Below are 18,298 nucleotides of genomic sequence, written 5' to 3'. Positions count from 1 at the left end.
ATGGTTACCAAACTGCCAGTGATCTCACCACAGTTTATATAACTATATAACTATATATATGTGTATATATATACATATTACATAAATATAAATTTATATAACCACCTTATACAAGTTTGAAATGTTACCTTTATCTTGACATAAACATCCATTTGTCAGAAAAGTAGAAAGTAAATTAAAATATCCAAAGCTAATGTTAGATAAAATGTTTCCTTACTGTGAGTTTGCCTTGTTAGAACCTGGAGTAAGAATTGTTTCTCTAAATGTGACCACCAGCATAGGAAGTCTGTTAAAGCAAGTAAGAAGTAGCAGGCACAGTTGTTTTGGAGGAGTTTAGTAATTGTTACAGGATTTCTTTTCCTTTAGTGCCTGTGGTTCTTGGTCACGCAGCTTCAAAGAGTGAAGAGGTAGACCAGATGAAGAGTGGTGGGCAGCAAAGCAAAGTTTATTGAGAATAGAAAGCTTCCAAAGAGGGAGGGGACCCAAGATGTTGCCAGTTTAGATCTAGGGGTTTTTATGGGCTTTTTGGCAGACTGTTTTAATCTGATTAACCCTCCCTGCGCCTATCACCCAGTCAGGTTTTTGTCATCTACCTATCCCATGAGAAACGGTGGAGGGCTCCTTCCAGGGTGGTGTAAAATCCTTTTAAGGTGGTTTCCTCTTAGGGCAGGAACCCCTTGTCCCTGCCTGCCTTTCTTCCAACTATCCTTCATTATAGTGACCCACAGTGTACATGATCTCAGCATCCAATCTTGGGTATGCCAGTGCCGCTAACAGTGAAATCTGAACATGAGGATGGTAGATATTTTTCACGTTTACCACAAACTCTTTTCCTTCCTACATATCCGAACAAGGAAAATCAAGTTCTATAAGTCTTAGTTATTAATATAAGCATACAGAAATACTTGTCTACATCTGCCCAGGTACCCAAATGTCATAGCTAGAGAAGGTCTTGTGGTAACATAAAGACATTAAAGATATTTAAGGTCAGATTATACCATGGAGCATGGACCATGTTGGGGGAAGGAAGAGCACAGTGTTTGACACATACTAAGATCTTAATAAAAATTAGTTCTCGTACCATTGTTATTTTTACCTAAATTGTCATTTAGATCATTATTCTTTTTACTTACCACCCCTTCATGGGGCATCCATGGGATACTCTCCTTAGAATTTCCGCCCAGAGGAAAATCTCTCTCTCTCTCTCTTCTGAAGGACATTATGTTTCTTTCCATTAGGTGCCCTCTGGCTCTGACTGAAACCTGGCTGTCCACTGAGCACTCTGCTTCCTCTGTAAACATATCAAGGGACCATGGGCCTGGAGGTGGTAGGTGTCCTGCTTGCTCCTCGTTGCTCTTTCTGCCCAGAACCTCTCTGTGCGTTTGAAGCACGTGCCATGAAATTATCCCAGTCACATGCAGACCTCTCTTCCTATCATTTCTATGGGAGTATAAGACACTATTCCTGTCATAGTTCTTTATGATCTCAATGTCCACTCTGTAACCTGACCCCTTAGTGTCTTGGTTTCCCTACCTCTAATGATCTACCCTAGTCATATCCTGGACCCTATCATACCCAGAAGGGGATACCTTCCAAAAATCTCAGTTTCAGGAATCCTGCTCTTAGCCTCTTTTTCCTTCCTGTTCAATTCCTCTAGCACGCTACCACACAGTTCCTTAACCCCTGGGGCCTCTAGTCATTTGACCTTACCATTGCCATTACTTACCACCTGTCCTCACCCCTCCTTCACAGCTTGGATTCTGTGTTCTACCATTACAGTCATTTCCTTGCCCACACTTTTCACTCTCTTGCTTCTTATTTGACTTAAATATTGGAATCAGAAAAGAACTTCAACATGTTCTCCTCACCAAATCTACCAACATATTGGAGTCTGTGCCCACATACTTTGTGTTATCATCATTGCAGTAAGTGAACTGTCCTTGTTTCACTCCAGTACTTGCTTCCTGTATTCTGTTACCTCATGCCTACTTCAGGACTTTTCTCTCTACTACACATTCCCAACAGCATGTACCCTTGATTTAATATCTTGCAATTTAAGAAAATAACCCGTTCCTGAACCCACATGCTCCTTCTCTGCTTCCCTTTACAGAAAAACTCTTAAAAATAGTTGTCCATATTTGGTGTCGCTACTTCCTCTCTTCCCCTTCTCTCTTGTGCCCACTTCCATCAGGCTGTCATCACCAGCACTCCACTGACACTGCTCATCTTACTTACCTATTAGCACTTCGATACTGTCATCACTCTTCTTCCTGAAATGTTTTTTTCCACATTTTTTTGGAACACCACTCTGGTTCTCCTCCTACATGAGTATGTGCTGCTGTCAGTATGCATTGCTGAATCTTCATCTACCAACGTCTATACTTAGGAGATCACCAGGGTCCAACCCATAGACTTTTCTTTTTTAACTTCTCTCACTTTCTAGATGACTCATCGAGTTCTGATGCTTTAAATATCATTTATGACTAACACTGAGTGTTCCCAACTTTATATCTGTAGCCTGAACCTCTCCCCTGAACTCCAGACCCATATGTTCAACAAATCACTTGACGTCCATACTTGGTCTAAGAGGTATTTCAAAATTAACATGTCCAGAACTATATTCTTGTCCTCTTCGAAGCTTCTCCTTCCCATCTCTTCCCATCTCAGGAACAGGGAACTCTTCCAGTTGCTCAGGTCAAAAACTTTAGTCATTTCTGATTATTGTCATTCTTTAACATTCTACGTCCAGTCCATTGGCTCCACCTTTAAAATATATCTAGAATCTAACCAGTTCTCACCGCTTTTACCAAAACCACTCTTAATTCAAGTCACCATCATCTCTTGCCTACTTCCCCTAACTAGCCTCCCTGTTAACACCCTTACCCTTCTCTGGTCCATTCTCAGCAGAGCAACCAGAGTGATCCCTCTGAAGTGTAAATGTCATGTTACTCCTCTGCTCAGAACCCTCCAATAGTTTCCCATTCTTCAGAACAGAACCAGAATCCTTGCAGTACCTACAAGATGTGACATAATGTGACTCCCCCAGAATGGGAGTAATTCCTTTTTTCTCCAAGTTTCCTGTTTTCCCAGGTACAAGTAGGATTACACTTTCCTGACCCCTTCAAATTGTGTGTGTCGTGTGACTAACGTGCTTCAGCCAGTTAAATGGCCATGGAAGTGATGTGTCTCACTTCCAGATGGCACCTTTAAGAGCCACTACATCATTTGTCATGCTTTTCTTTCCCCTCTGCCACAGTCATGGCAGTGCTCTGGATGGTGCCCACTTCATGAGCCTGGCTTCCAGAATAAGAAGCAGAAACCCCAGATGCCCTACTGTGGGGATGTAGCATGAGCTGTATATTGTTTTCAAACTCTAAGATGCAGGGATTGTTCCTATGTGCAGCATAATCCAGTGCATCTTGAGACTCGCCCAGCTACCTCTCATGTGAACACCACATTTTCTTTCACACTCACTGTACTTTGGCCACACCAGGGACCTTCCTAATCTTCATACATGCCGAGCATACACCTGCCTTATGGCTTTAACCACCAGAAATTCCTAATAGAGTGTAAAAAGCAATCATTACTCTTGAAATGTGGATTCCTCAAGTTTTAGGTTTCTTTTATAATACATATTTGTGATAGGCTGAGTAATACCAAATCAATATTTCTGTCTGTAGGCTGGTGCATTTGTTTTAGATCCAATGTGTGGACTTGGAACGATACTTTTGGAAGCTGCTAAAGAATGGCCAGTAAGTTCTAAAGTTTGATGAACCAAGCAGTATATTTACTTTAATCATTATATGTATATTCACTTCCCAATTATTTACAAGTAGATTGTCTTTTTAGGATTATTAGCTTTGATTACATGAGTTACTATTTACTGTTGTCAAAATGGATTATGATGGGTTAATTAAATTGCTTAAAATACTATGATTAAATTTAGGAAAATGTGAGCAGTTTCAGTGATTAGTCATGACAGATTATGCTAATCCCCAAATTCTTTAGACATTTGTTATTGTAAAATATGGATAGTTTTTTAAAAATAACAGTCCTTCTCATTTTTTGCTATTGAATATCATTTTAAAGAAATACTGTAAATTTGTTTTAACCTGAATTAACAAATCTATTAAATTCATTTTAATTATTTGAGAAGAAGCAAGTAGGTTTTCTTAACTACATACAGTGTCCGGTAGTTTAATTCATACTTAAAATATGACTTTCTTTCCTCATAGGATGTGTATTATGTGGGTGCTGACGTCAGTGACTCACAGTTACTAGGTGCATGTGATAATCTGAAAGCTGCAGGCCTTCAGGATAGAATTGAGTTACTTAAAGTTTCTGTTATAGGTAAGATATTAAAAATGCAAACATTTGGGAAAATGAACATATGTAAATATATTTAGAATCATAATATTAAACAATTCACTTTCCATATATAAAGGTTGACTTGTTCATACCCTATAACATATCTGTGGGGCTAATCCTTGATTTATTTCCAGTAGTATAATTATAACTTATTTTTCAAAAGATTCATTATTAGTAACAACATTTATTCGGTCTCCCTAGGCATTTAAGTGAAAATACCTTTTTAAGATGTGTTTGTTATATCTAAACCATTTCTCACATCCTAATCAGGGGTCACTTAATATAGGCATAAAATAAAGAGGGCAGTATAATAATAATAATAAAACTTCGCATTTCTTTCAGATAAACTGAAATGTTCTGAATTATCTTACTTTTCCCTTGCCTCACATTGGACAGTATTCCTGTGGTATATAGGAGTGAGGCAACCAAACATCCCTGTTCGCTAAACCAGTACTTCCAGTGCTAAAACTGGAACGCCTGGGGCAAACCAGGACAGTTGGTCACCCTGTGAGGTAGCGGGAAGCCTTTTACTGATGGGGAATCAGCAATAACAAACATGACTAGAAATCAACTCTGCTCAGTCCAACCAAAATAATATATCCATAAGACCCATAGTATTTAGACCACTTTAGACAAGCCTCACATTCCTTATTTCTTTCCTTTCCTCTAGTACATCTTTCTCCCTTAAAAACTGAGCACATTTAATTCCAGCTAAGAAAATGGTATTCTCTTGACACAGTGTAAATAGGTAGTAGATGGTCCCAGTGTTAAACGTATAATCTGGAGGAACAAAATGTTTTTTTTTAATTTTTTATTGTAGTGGAAAAGTAGTAGAGTATCAAGAAGAAAATATTAGGGTGACTTATGCATAAATACATAATAAAGCACCCCCATTTTTAAAGATTTTTTATTTATTTTTGTGAGAGAGAGAAAGAGAGAATGTGAGTGTGCACTCTCGAGTGGGGGGGGGGAGGGGGGAGGCAGAGGGATAAACAGACTCCATGTGGGACTCGATCCCAGGACCCTGGGATCATCACCTGAGCCGAAGGCAGACGCTTAACCAAAGAGCCATTCAGGTGCCCCTCTGTCAAGGTTTTTAATGGGACTCTGTGCATAAGACACAGGTTTCTAGAGGAAACCAATGGATGATGAGGCTAAAATCAGCTTTCATGAACTCTAATTTCTTTCAGAAAGTTGTTTTGGTGGGACTTTCAAGAAGACTGGGATGGCTTCCTCAGCTATTGCAGAGTAGTTGTTTTTCAAACCCTTTACAATCTCCAGATTGCCTCTGAGGTGTCAGGAAGGAAATACCCAGAGGTCTGTCTGACCTCTGCCACACTTCCGACTCCATTTTTATCTATTTTCGCGTGGGGGGTGCATTTTCCATAAGATTTCACTTAAAGTGAAAAAACAAAAACAAGCAAAGGGGTTCAATTGTTGTTGTTCTTTTTAAGTGTTGAAAACAAAAGGTTATCTACGGCACCAAGTAGGCAAATAAAGGAAGGATCATTCTAAGTGCCATGTTAAGAATAGATGATAGCAGGGAGGATGGAAACAGGAAACAAAGAAACTAGTTAAGGCTGTCGCACTAATCCAGTCAGAAATGAGGTGGCTTGGGCCCGAGTGCTATTCATGGAGGTGTTGAGGAGAGGTCAGATACTTAATTTTTGAAGGTAGAACGAGCAGGATTTGTTGTTGAATGTGGCATGTGAGAAAAAGACCAAGAATGACTCAACTTCCTGGCTTGAGCAGCTGGAGGGTGGGGTTGCCATTCACTGAGTCGGGAAAACTGCTAGGGAGCAAGTTGGAGTTCTGGGGCCTGTTAAGTTCCATGTGATCATTAGGCACAAAGTGGAGAAGGTGGCAGGTTAGGAGCCCCATACCCAAATCTGGAGTGTAGGGGCGAGGTGAGGCATCGTCAGTGTAGGTAACATTTAAATCCAGATCACCTAGGAAATGAGTACAGCTAGAGAAGGGAAAGAGGCCTGGGGGTGAAGAGAGCACTTGAGAATCACAGTTGTGCTAGCTTATCCCAGACCAGCGGCAGTCAGCAGGGCACGTTTCCCTAAACCACTGTTGAGGCTAGACAGTATCATCTTACTGCAGGATTGCAGTCTGGAAAACTAGAAATTTGATACATTTTTCAAACTTTTCCTCAATTACTAGTGAGATGAAACATTTTTCACATTATGTCATTTGTAGATTGTTCTTTTATGAATTGTTCTCAGAGTAACTTTCTGGAGGAAAGAATAAATCATCTATTTTAAATTATTTCATCATCCTAACCTTTTAACATTAAATTTCAGCCTAGAGGGAACCATATATATCTTGTGTACATAGGGCCCAGTATCAACTGTCTAATAATTAGCCCTTCATTACACATCTTTACTTTAGAGATGGACATTGTAGCTAGAGCCAAGTGTTTATTTTCTTCACTAAATCGGTTTCACCTTTAAAAGCTTTAATCATAAACACAATTTAGAATGTTGAGACCCATGAATCAGTCCCTTGTTCAACATTGACAGGTGTGAGGATCTCACGCCTTTTTTACTATAGTAAGAGCACGCAGAGACTTCAGGGTCAAACAGACCGAGTATAAATCCTGACTCCACCATTGTTTCTCCAGTGTGTGGCCTTCAGCAAAATCCTGGACCTCTGTATTTTGTCGTCTACATTATGAAGATAATCCCTACTTCATAGAGCCTGTGGTGGAGATTTATCACATAAGCACATTGAGTACATTGCCTAACACACAACACGGTTGAAGACCTCTGTAAACGTGGATATGTCTAGGAATTTAGTAATCCTCCCATCGTGATTTGTTTCTGCAGAATCACGGTCTTTGTTCTCTTTGTGTGCTTTAATGACTGTATTTTTTCTACTTTTTTAGTAAGGTTTACTTTGTAACTTTCTACTGGTATAAAAAGAGATGATCCTTTAATATGGAGAAATTGCTTGTGTTTATTCCTAAGTTTTAATTATCACGAAAGTTTGGAACCAGACGAGTATTATGTTACAGGCTATCTTAGGAACTAATTAGTCATTGGTTAGGCTTTGTTTTTTGTTAATCCACAGATATATATACATTCCTAGGATAAGACAGAGAGCTGTAATATATACAGATTGGAGCAAAAGAAACACATGTATAAGTTAATTAAAATGACAAAATTGTTGACAGGTGAAAAAAGGAATGTTTTCACTTCCAATTAGACATTTTATAGTCTGTCACACATTACTTCGGTGAGAGTTTATAACAAGCTTATTGTTAACAGCTGTGCTTTGTTCTCAGGTGTCATTCATTTCAGCCCTTGTAGGAGTAAAGCATGCTTTTTTCAGTACACCCAGAAGCTGCCCATAATGTGGTGGTTGCATTTTCTTTCATATCAGTGTGGGTTTTTCTCCAGTATCTATCCTGCCCTTGCTGGCCTGGGCCCTGGTGTTCCAGCCACATGTCTTGTGGCCCATGCCATATTATGCAAGACTCATGAAGCTGCCAAGCTGCCCATTTGGGGAATCAAGAGGAAATGTGGGAAGTGATGGGTTAGGTGTATGTGGAGTATGTGGAAATCGGGAATAAGAAGCTTACCACAGAGAGTTGAGTGTTTTGGGGTATAATGGCTTTATAGTTTGTTGTATGGTACTAATCCTTTTTAATTATTTGGTAACACTTGTATTCTGTAACAAACTCAGCAATAATAAGTTTTTTAAAGCACATGTTTAATGAGAAAGTTAATACAGAGTTTCCATTTCTCAAGAAAGCTGATGAACACATTACTTAAGTAAAATGTTTGTTGACATTTATCATCCACTGTGAGGGCCCTGGTGATATCACTGATCAAATGAAACAGATCTGTTTATAGGAGCATCTAGCATTTACTCCAAAACATAATAGTTATTTTAAGGAGACTGAGCCCAAAGACAGCTATTTATCAAATGCAGCTAAAGAAAATGTATTTAGGGGCACCTGGGTGGCTCAGTTGGTTAAACGACTGCCTTCGGCTCAGGTCATGATCCTGGAGTCCTGGGATCGAGTCCCGCATCAGGCTCCCTGCTCGGCAGGGAGTCTGCTTCTCCCTGTGACCCTCCTCCCTCTCATGCTCTCTGTCTCTCATTCTCTCTCTCTCAAATAAATAAATAAAATCTTTTAAAAAAAAAAAAGTATTTAACTCTCATTCTGTGAAGCATGACTTTTCATTTAGATCAAATGACTATTCTAAATTAATTTTGCTCAGTTTCAATTCCAAGTTTTCTTATGTATGTAAACAAAATGAAGCTACAGCTATTAAATTGTTGGTTCCATTAGTAGACCTTTGCAGACAGTTAAATTTTGCCAGTTTTGCATCAGTGTTATCAGAAGCTTCAAAAAGAAAATGCATTATATCTTCCAATGGTGGTTTAGCTTGTCTTTTTCCCAGTTCTTAGAAATTTAGGAAGTTTTTTCTGTCAAAGATAACATCTTTCATAATTGTGAGTGCTACTGTAAATTGAGCTCAGAACTGCATGTGTGTCTGTTTATGGTAATATTCTACTAACGAAATCTGTGAAGCAGAAATGTACGTGGAATTAGGCATGGTACCCACATAATTCATAATTATCTTCAAACAAGCTCTGATATTCTATAAGTGAAATAGAAACTTAAGTTATCAAAATAATAAACTTTCCAAGAAACATTTTTTTAAATACATATTGAGTAACTGACCAGCAAACTATTTGTGATGAAGATGGTTGCCAAAAAAAAATTAATAAGCTTCAACATAACAGAACACATTTTATTTCCTTGCCCATCATCAGATGGGTTTAAAAATATTTAAGCCTTCAAAGAATGGCTTTGTGGATTGGCCAAAGTATTCTACAATTGTCTACAAAAGTTTTTTTAAATAAACCAATAGGCTTATTGTGGTTGCATTTTTCAAAAAATCCATTGGAAATCTGTAATCAAAGAATTTAACAAATATAATGCCCCAAAACTTAAGTTTTTGCAATTTTTGATGAATAGCAGTTATGAAAAACATTAAAGACATTAAAATCCCTAAAAACACCAAGGAAGAAATGAACAAATTAAAACCGAGAGCTCCATAATGCACAACATTTAATTCTGAAATTCTATAAATACACCTTGGAGCTCTTAAAGGAAGAATCTTCTAATGGCTTTCTTTAATTGGATAAATGTATATTCTAGAATGGAATGGAATCAAATTGAGAAGAGCTTAGATTCTGCAGCCTCTACACGTGGTAAACCAATTAAAAGAACAGTAGAGACAATTTATTTGAGCTTTGTGTTGTGAAAATGTTTGTCAAAGGCACTCTAAATGGAGACACTCTAAATGGAGGGCTGAAATATTTACACTCTCCTTATGAAAGAAATAGAATTGAGAGTATCCTCCAGTTAGCAGAATTTGCTCTGAGCTCTACTGTTACTTCAGAACCTGTAAAGAAAGTATTTTCTCAAATAAAAATATTAGAATCTACAGAGAAGTTTATTAACCATAAAAGTGAAACTTTGAGGAGTATTACAGGCAATTTTATGAAAAAATTTGAAGTTCCTATTTAAAAAAATACTGCATTCTTCAGAAAAATATAATGACATGGGACTAGAGACTGATACATCATTCCAATTTTAGTATATGTGCTGCCGAAGGGAGCACGAGACTGATACATCTAAGAAACTAATCAGTATAAGAATACAGACCACAAAAAATCATTTTACTTGTTAATTTTAATGTTAAAATAATATCTTAAAAGTTTGTGGGGTTTTTTATTTCAGTGTGCCCAGATATTATTTTTCGGTCCCCTGTAATAACCAATTTGTCAGACAATAAATATTTCAAAAAGTATGTAATCTTATTTCTAATCATCTTGTTCTTGAAAATGTTCCTATTTGGACTATAAATTAAAAGGTCACCAGTTCCAGATGCCAAACTACATTTTGCATATTTAAGACTAATTATGAGCTTCTGGATTAAGATGACAGAGTGAAACTTTATTGAAGGATTTGTATTCTCCTGCACTTATTGAAATAAGAAAAGGAATAGTAAAAAATAGAAGGAAAAAAAATCAGCAGCAGCAATCAAACAAAGAAAGGGCATAATCTATATGCAATAAACATCAAAATCGGGCCACAATGGAAAGAAACAGGAAGTTACAGAGCAGTATAGTCAATAGAATAGTGGCTCTTAAGGTTATTGACACCAAGTGTGGCCCCAAAAATATGCCCATCCAAGATGTCATTTTAGTACAAAGACATTTTCAAATATAACAAAGTTGAGGCGGGGTGCCTGGGTGCCTCAGCCAGTTAAGAGTCCGACTCTTAGTTTCAGCTCAGGTCATGATCTCAGGATGGTGAGAGCAACACAGAGTCTACTTAAGATTCTCTCCCTCCCCCCCACCCCCGCCCACCGTACCCCCCTCCTCCGGCTCACAAACGTGCTCTCTGACTCTCTCTCTAAAAATAAAATAAATAAAATCTTTAAAAACAAAAAGTTCAGGCATCATTTCACTAATAAATCCTTTAGGGGAAAATTTTAATAAAATGCAAACATCTAAGAGATAAATCAACTGAAGAATAGAGAAAGCAAGACAAAGTGATTGGTCATGAGGACTGAATCAACTTGAATATACAACTGATTTTAAACAAGTATGAGAATTACAGATACAGGACAGAACACGAATGTGATAAATCCAGACAGTGGAAAGAATGTTCAAACAGTAAGAAGTATGAGGAAAGAAAATAGAAGGGTGTGCCCAGTTTTGTAGAAGACCTCAATTTATTTAGTCATTTGTCTAAATATATGCACAAAAGGGTATCTTGAAGGCTTTTAAAACGTATTGGAATAAAATATATTAGGGCCATAATCCTGAGTTTTAAGCAGTTCTTACCCATTTTTCTCCTGGAAGGAAGGAGAAATAGAGCAGCTCTTTTGTTCAAGACACACCAGTATGTTCAATTTTTTTCATCTTCTTGAATCATCCTGCTGAGTTGTAAAAAAGAGATGATTTTTACATATTTGTTTTGAGCTATGTTTCTATTTCAGAATTTTATCTCCTTAGTTACAGGCAAACTCTTTGTTCGCAGGCAGTTCAAAAGCATTTAATAATTTAAAAGATTTTACTGTGTTGAAAATCATGGGTCGGGTGCTCATGATTTCAGGAGTTTCCTCACCAGAAACCCTGGAGGTGGGGCCAACAGCCTGTGTGTCACCAGCCCTTCCTTTGATTCTGAAACACTCTAGATAGTAGGTTTGGGATGAAGTGGGAGAGGATTTGCATTTGTACTTCCTAGGAGACACTGCTGCTGCTGGTAGCCCCTGATGACGCTGCGCGGAAGATGCTGAGGCCCTGAGAACCGCTGCAGGAGGAAAGGAGTAGGAAAGAGGCCCGTCTGGAAGCCCTTGCCCCGCATGGCCTTTGAGGAGTGGGGGGAAGGACGTGCTGTGTCCCTCAGAGCTGCTTTGAAGGATTCCGGCCCACTGATCTCCCCCGCTGTCACCCGCCTGTACACCCAGAGAAGACATTGTACATACTAACCACAACAAGACCTAACCGTTATCGAGTGCTCACTCTGTGCCAGGCACCGTTCTAAATGCTTTCCATAAATGACCTCACTTGTAAACTTCGGAGATAGGTACTCTTACCACTTTACAGACGAGGAAGCTAACACAGTAATTTCCCAAAGTCCTCTAGTTAGTGGCAGAGCCAAATGCAAGCTGCCTGATATCAGGGCCTGCCTGCACTCTCACACACATCCACAAAAGCTTATTTTATGTTCTTCTGGACGATAGCAGTGCTTAGTTCTAGAACTTTTAGAAAGAACTATTCTGTTAAGTTCCTTCACCTTCTAAAATTATTTAAAGCAGTTTAGCAAATTATATAATACAGAGTAGGAAAGTTGCAAATAAAAATAGAGACTGACAAGAAAAAAAATGTTAACCAAACCTGAACAAATTGGGCAGCTAATTGTGTGTGTGTGTGTGTGTGTGTGTGTGTGTGTGTGTGAATGCAAAAGAAAGACGTGGGCTCAAACTCAGGAGTAAACTGTTGTGGTTTCTCATGTATAAAACATCCGATAACCCTGATGGCCTTCACTGTACATTGCCTTGAGTAGTTCTGCAAAAAGTATAGAAACAGTATTTAAATGTACATGTGCTATATCAACATCCTAAAACTAAATGCATGAAGTTTAAGTATGACTTGGGGGCACCTGGATGGTGCAGTCAGTTGAGCAACCAACTCTTGGTTTCGGCTCGGGTCATGATCTCAGGGTCATGAGATCAAGTCCCGCATCGGGCTCCGTACTCAGCACGGAGTCTGCTTGAGATTCTCTCTCCCTCTCCTGCTGTGCTCTCCCGCCCCCCCCCTCACAACCCCGCTCTCTAAAATAAATAGATAAATCTTTTAAAAAATCTATGACTTGGGAAAAAAAAAAAAAGAATTCCTGCCTGGCTTTGAAAGAATATTATCCTGAAACTTTTTCTAACAACCTATTCTTTCTTCTACTAATCTCAAGCAAGGGTTAGAACTAGGTGAGATTATCAAGTGTTCATTAGACTTTCCCAGGTAATGGGACTTTTTGTTTTGTTCTTAAATTTCCAGCCAACAAAAATTTATATGTTATTCAAAATAGTAAAGATTATTTAAATTTTATTATATTTTTACAGAATTAGATGCTATTCAAAATGTAAATTGGGACATCTACCTTATTAATAATGGGGATGCCTGGGTGGCTCAGGCGGTTAAGCGTCTGCCTTTGGCTCAGGTCATGATCTCAGGGTCCTGGGATCGAGTCCCACATCCGGCTCCCGGCTCAGTGGGGAATCTGCTTCTACCTCTCTCTGCCTCTCCTCCTCCCCCTGCTTGTGCTCTCTTGCTCGCTCACTCTCTCTCTGACAAATAAATAAAATCTTAAAAAAAAAAAAAGAAAATTGGGACATCTACCTTATTAATATCTAATTTACATGATGGGTGGCAAGTAAAATAAGTAAAAAATGAAAAGTATATTCAGAAAATGTGGAAGTTAAGATTATGTGTACTACCTTCTGATAATCTAATTTCTGAGGAATGTAAACATGAGAAAAAAATTTAGATTTAGTAATCAAACACTATATTTAATTTTGTTAGGATAATATTCATTTTGTTGATTTGTTTAGCCTTTTCTCTGATCTTAGAACTAGATGTTCCTAACCTTTTGGGTCTCCTTTAAATTTTCAGTGAAAGCTAAGATCATCTCCCTTAAAAGCAAATAGATCTACACATGCAAAATTGTATATGTAACTATGAGGAGAGAAATGAAAGTTATAGAATATCATTTGTAGAAGGTTCTTGTAGACAATTTAATGTATTTCTTCTTGGATCTGGCAACTTTCTAGTCATGTAATATGTTTAGAGAATTCAATTTTCTGATTAATTTAAGATTCTGCTTAATTTATGTCATTTTATCATAACAGAAAAACCAATTTTCAAAGAACAGAATATAATAACTTTACCATTTACTTTTTAGTGAAAAGCCTTTTGGAAACTTATAATTTCTTGGAAACAATGTTAGCAACCCTAAATTTTATTTAATATGCAAAAATAATTCTACATACTTCAATTTTCTCTTATTTAGGTTGTAAATATTTGAACTTAATGTAACCAGATTCTCTGGTTTCTGTATTTCAGAATTGCCACTGCCCTCAGAGAGTGTTGATATTATTATTTCTGACATTCCATTTGGGAAAAAGTTTAAGTTAGGGAAGGACATCAAAAACATTCTACAGGAAATGGAGAGGTAAGTTGTTGAGTTTATTTTTATAATTTTTGAGTTAGGGGGCATTTAACCAAAATATATCCTAGTTCTTCAGTTAAGATTTGATTGCATCTTATTAATTCCCCCAAAGCTTTTGTAGTTTAATTTTCTAAGGTTTCAAATCAGAAGCTTAATATCATCTTACACTATTAACAAGTTTTATTCTGAAAAAAATACTAATTTGTCATTATTGCCTGAAATTTGAGCATCTGAAACAGTGACGTGTATTTTACTTAGAAGTAAATACGTAATTTACGTATTTACTTCTAAGCCTCACAAAAACCCTGCCTCCTGTGTGTTAATCCCCCACACTTTACAGATGAGAAACTGGGACCCAGAAAGATGAACTTTCTCAAGATCCCAGCTACTAAACCATACAACAGTTCACATAAGGAACACTCAGTAACATAGAGAGGTTACAACACTGCTGATTGTAGAATGAAGATGCAAAAGTGTTTATTCATGTCATGGTTTCTAAGGTTGGCCTCAGGGAATCTAATTCAGTGAAAGTATTTCTTTGAGGAGTTCAAACAATGAGGCGTGTTTTCTGATCATTGAAGTGGAGAAAGGAGAGAACCTAGAACACATGGAGGAATAAAAAGATATGACTGAGAGGTCAGTTCATGAAATTGTCTCAGTTGGACATTTGATAGAGCAAGACAACATAGATGTTCAAGAGCCTGTATATAAATAATGTCACCAATAGAAAAAATGAGCCATGGGTTTTGGGTGGAGAAAATTCAGTGTCAAGGCTGACATTCTGTAGGAAAAATTAAAGCTTGACATGAAGTCTAAGTCCAACTAAGAGCCATCTCAGCTCCATTGTGTGAATTGGGTGCTCCACACTTCTGTTTGGATTATCTTATTTCTAAGCAACCTCCTCTGCTGCACAGTTACCTAACCCTTGACATATTACGTGAGGTCTCTCTTTCTGGGCAACACCTATAATTCAGACATTTCCTCAGCTCCTGTCCATGTTCCCCTCAAGCAGATTTTGCAACCCTGACTTCATATTAAAACCATTTCATGAGCTTTTGAAAAACTCTGACACTCATTCTCCACCCCTCCCCACTGAGGCTCCAGTTTAACTGGTCTGGAGTAGAATGTGAGTGTATTTCTTAACCACTCCCGGGCTGAGTCTGTTGTGCAGCCAGAGTTAATAACCACAGCCTTTGTGCCTAACTAGGTAATGCACCAGCCATACTCTGAAGCCAGCTCATGGTGAAATACTAATATGTGTGAGCAATGACTTACATTTAGCCTGGAACTTTCCAGAAAGTATTCAAGATTTCCCCCCTAATCTGAAGGCCTCAGTAGGATCCATGTACGTATTTGGACAGAAGGAACTTCTATGATCATGCCTCCCTGACACCTGCTCACAGCCTTTGTAGTTTGATTTTTTACTTTTTACATAGTTTGAGGTTTTATATAGGCAGTGTAGCATAATACAGTGTAGTTTGGAGACAAACTTGTCTTGATTCGCTGACTGTTTAGATGAGGGAAAGCTACTTGAGCTCCTGACATCTTTGTCAGGTGTGGGGGAAATTCCCTGTAACTCCTGGCCTTCAAGCTGTCACCTGTTTCCCTACCTAGACAGCCAAACTTATTGAAAGAATAGTCTACACTTGACATCTCTGCTTCCTCACCTTCCAGTCCCCCTTCAGTTCTGGCAGACCAGCATTTGCTCCTGCCCTCAACCAAGATTGCTGTGCCCAGGTTCACTAATGACTTCTCGTAATCCTAGCCACTTGTTAGTCCTGCCGCATTAGACACTGTTGAGACCATTCCCTTCTGGAAAGTGTGCACCTTTGGCTTCCATGCCATCACTGTTGTCCAGACTTTCTCGTAGGATTATGGACCCTTCCTACTCTTTCCTCCCTTAAACGTGAAGTCTCTGTTCCTTGGCCCTTTTTCTCTTCTCACTTGGTACTGCCACCGCCAGCCCCCCCCCCCCACCCTCCCCATGATCCATGATGTCCTCCATCATCATGGCTTTATCTGCTGTGTACTATTGAAAATCTCTACCTCGAGCCCTGGTCTTCTCCTTGCCTCCAGGCTTTATATCCAACTGTGAATTGGAATTCACCCCGCCCTGTTCCTTCGGTCCCTCCCGCACATTCCAACAGGCTCTTTCCCTCCCTCCTCCTCCCACCCCCTCTCATTCACCCTCCTGCTGAATTTCTTTCAGTGCCTCCCCCTCCTGGAGTCTTCCTGTCTGCTGCTTTTCTGCCTCCAGCTGCCTGCCTTGCTCCAGTCCCTCTCTGTCACTTGGCCTGCCTCGCTCCTGCTTGTCCTTAACGCACAGCGCAGGTTTGGGACCCACCTAATGCGCTCCTGGGGCACCTCGGACTTGCCTGGAGCATTTACCACCCTCCTTAACTCTCTACTGGCCTCTCTCCCACTGTCAGTAATCTGTTTAGCAACTCCCCGGACTGTGGTGTTGGTCACTTTCTCCACATAGACGTGCTCTGCAAATTTGCTCAAGTGATTGCATCTCAGGGTCTTCCCTGTTGTCCTTCCCTTGTGCATGTCCTCACTCTTTCTGGTGATTTTCTTCTGCCAACAGCCTACTACCTCTAATATATGCTGATTCTTTAGGATTCTTTCATTTGCCTTTTCCTTTGTACTTATTAGAATGTGACTATGAATTACTTTGAGGCTTGCCTTTTAAGTAGAGTAAAAATAGATAATTAAAGCAGATTTGTGCTAGTGATTCTGTAATTACTATAATGAATATGCATTATGGAAGATACTACCTAATTATCAAAATCCTTGTGTTTAAATAGATAAAATTAAATTTCAAATTAAAAACACCAAATATTTAAAATAAAGTGGGATTGTTTGTTGTCTAAAAAGAAAGAAATACTCATTCCAATTACCATTTTTTGTTAAGAGTGCTCCACGTTGGTGGAACCATTGTGTTGTTGCTCAGCGAAGATCACCACAAGCGCCTCCAAGATTGTGAACAGAGCGGTATCCCTTTGAATTCCAAGGGCAGCCACACAGATGAACCTGGAATCGAGAAGTGCTTGAATCCTGGAGAGAAGACTGACCTATCAGACACAGTGTCATCTTCATCCGAAGCCATTGGCCAGGGGGGCTTAGACAAAATGCCACCGTTTGGCTCTTTAGTGCCGATGGAATGCTACCAAGTTAGCCTTGGAAGGACAGATGCGTTCATATACAAATACAGGAAGTCGCACTCTTTGGGACTCTAGCAGGCTTGCGGGTGTAAGCCAGGGTCAAGTCGTCCCAGGGCAGCTGCACAGCAGGGAAGGCGGTTGTCTTGGGACCCTGATAGGGCCCCAGAGTCCCAAGGAAACAGACTCCCCTGAGGACAGGAGGCGTGGCAGCTGGACGCAGGTTCTGAGTAGAGTTCAGCTTTATACCCTAAAGAGCTAAAAGTTGCCGACCAGGACCAGTGAATGAACATTTATACCAAAGGACCCTTAAACTTCGTATTCTGTCGGAAGGTGAAAAGTTCTGCCCTGCCTGCACTATTTCTGAGCAGAAGCTGCAACTTGGAACAGAGGTTTTCAGGGGTTCACATAAAGTATATGGCAGTCATCACAAGGTTAGTGATGTTTTCACGGTCAGATTTTTCTAACTGTAGAAACTTTTATGTGTTACTTCTTTTAATATTAAACTTGATTTTTTAAACGTGTAATTTTCTTCTCCATTGGAATAAAAATAATTTTTATTTGCAATACCTTTTATATGTCCCAAGTTATATAAAACATTAATGGGAATAATAGCAATGTGAATCCAGCCAGTATCCCCCAACATGATGGAAAATACAGTTTGCTCTTTTTTATAAAAGCATTAATAGGTCAAGCCTCATTAAGAATGGGAGATTGGAGCAAATATTTAAAGGACATGGAACAGTGTTCCAGGCACATGGAATAGCCAGTTGCAAAGGCCGTAAGGCAAGAGCATGCCTGATGTATCTGAGGATCAGCAGAGAGGAAATCGGGCTGGAGCAGAGTGAGTGAGAGGGGAGGACAGCTTGAAGAGCAAGTCAGTGGCAGGTGTGGCAGTGGCAGGTTAGACCAAACAGGGCCTTAAAGATCACTAGGAGACTGGCTCTGACTTAAAACTACCAGACAGGTTTGAACAAGTAGAAATCTAACATACATTTTACAGAACCAC

At 39.1% G+C, this 18,298-nt stretch overlaps 1 protein-coding gene across 5 annotated transcripts in view; it reads left to right on the top strand.

The window, feature by feature from the left end:
- Positions 1-17,844, top strand: part of THUMPD2 (THUMP domain containing 2) — a 38,026-nt gene extending 20,182 nt beyond the window's left edge. For 4 of the 5 annotated variants that reach the window (XM_064572147.1, XM_064572146.1, XM_045884477.3 and 1 more), the window contains 4 exons: positions 3,681-3,752; positions 4,236-4,350; positions 14,023-14,131; positions 17,043-17,844. In XM_064572147.1, coding sequence (XP_064428217.1) covers positions 3,681-3,752; positions 4,236-4,350; positions 14,023-14,131; positions 17,043-17,367 — 621 coding nt within the window. In that variant the 3' untranslated portion in view covers positions 17,368-17,844. The remainder of the gene's footprint in view (positions 1-3,680; positions 3,753-4,235; positions 4,351-14,022; positions 14,132-17,042) is intronic. The other variant, XM_054509687.2, reaches the window with a different exon arrangement.
- Positions 17,845-18,298: the final 454 nt, after the last annotated feature.

This window comes from Mirounga angustirostris, unplaced genomic scaffold (genome assembly GCF_029215605.1).
Source record: "Mirounga angustirostris isolate CCGP_5_RB_7025 unplaced genomic scaffold, mMirAng1.0.hap1 SCAF_10, whole genome shotgun sequence".
Lineage (NCBI taxonomy): Eukaryota > Metazoa > Chordata > Mammalia > Carnivora > Phocidae > Mirounga > Mirounga angustirostris.
The sequence above is the reverse complement of the archived record's forward strand: the minus strand, read 5'-3'. Positions and strand labels throughout refer to the sequence as shown.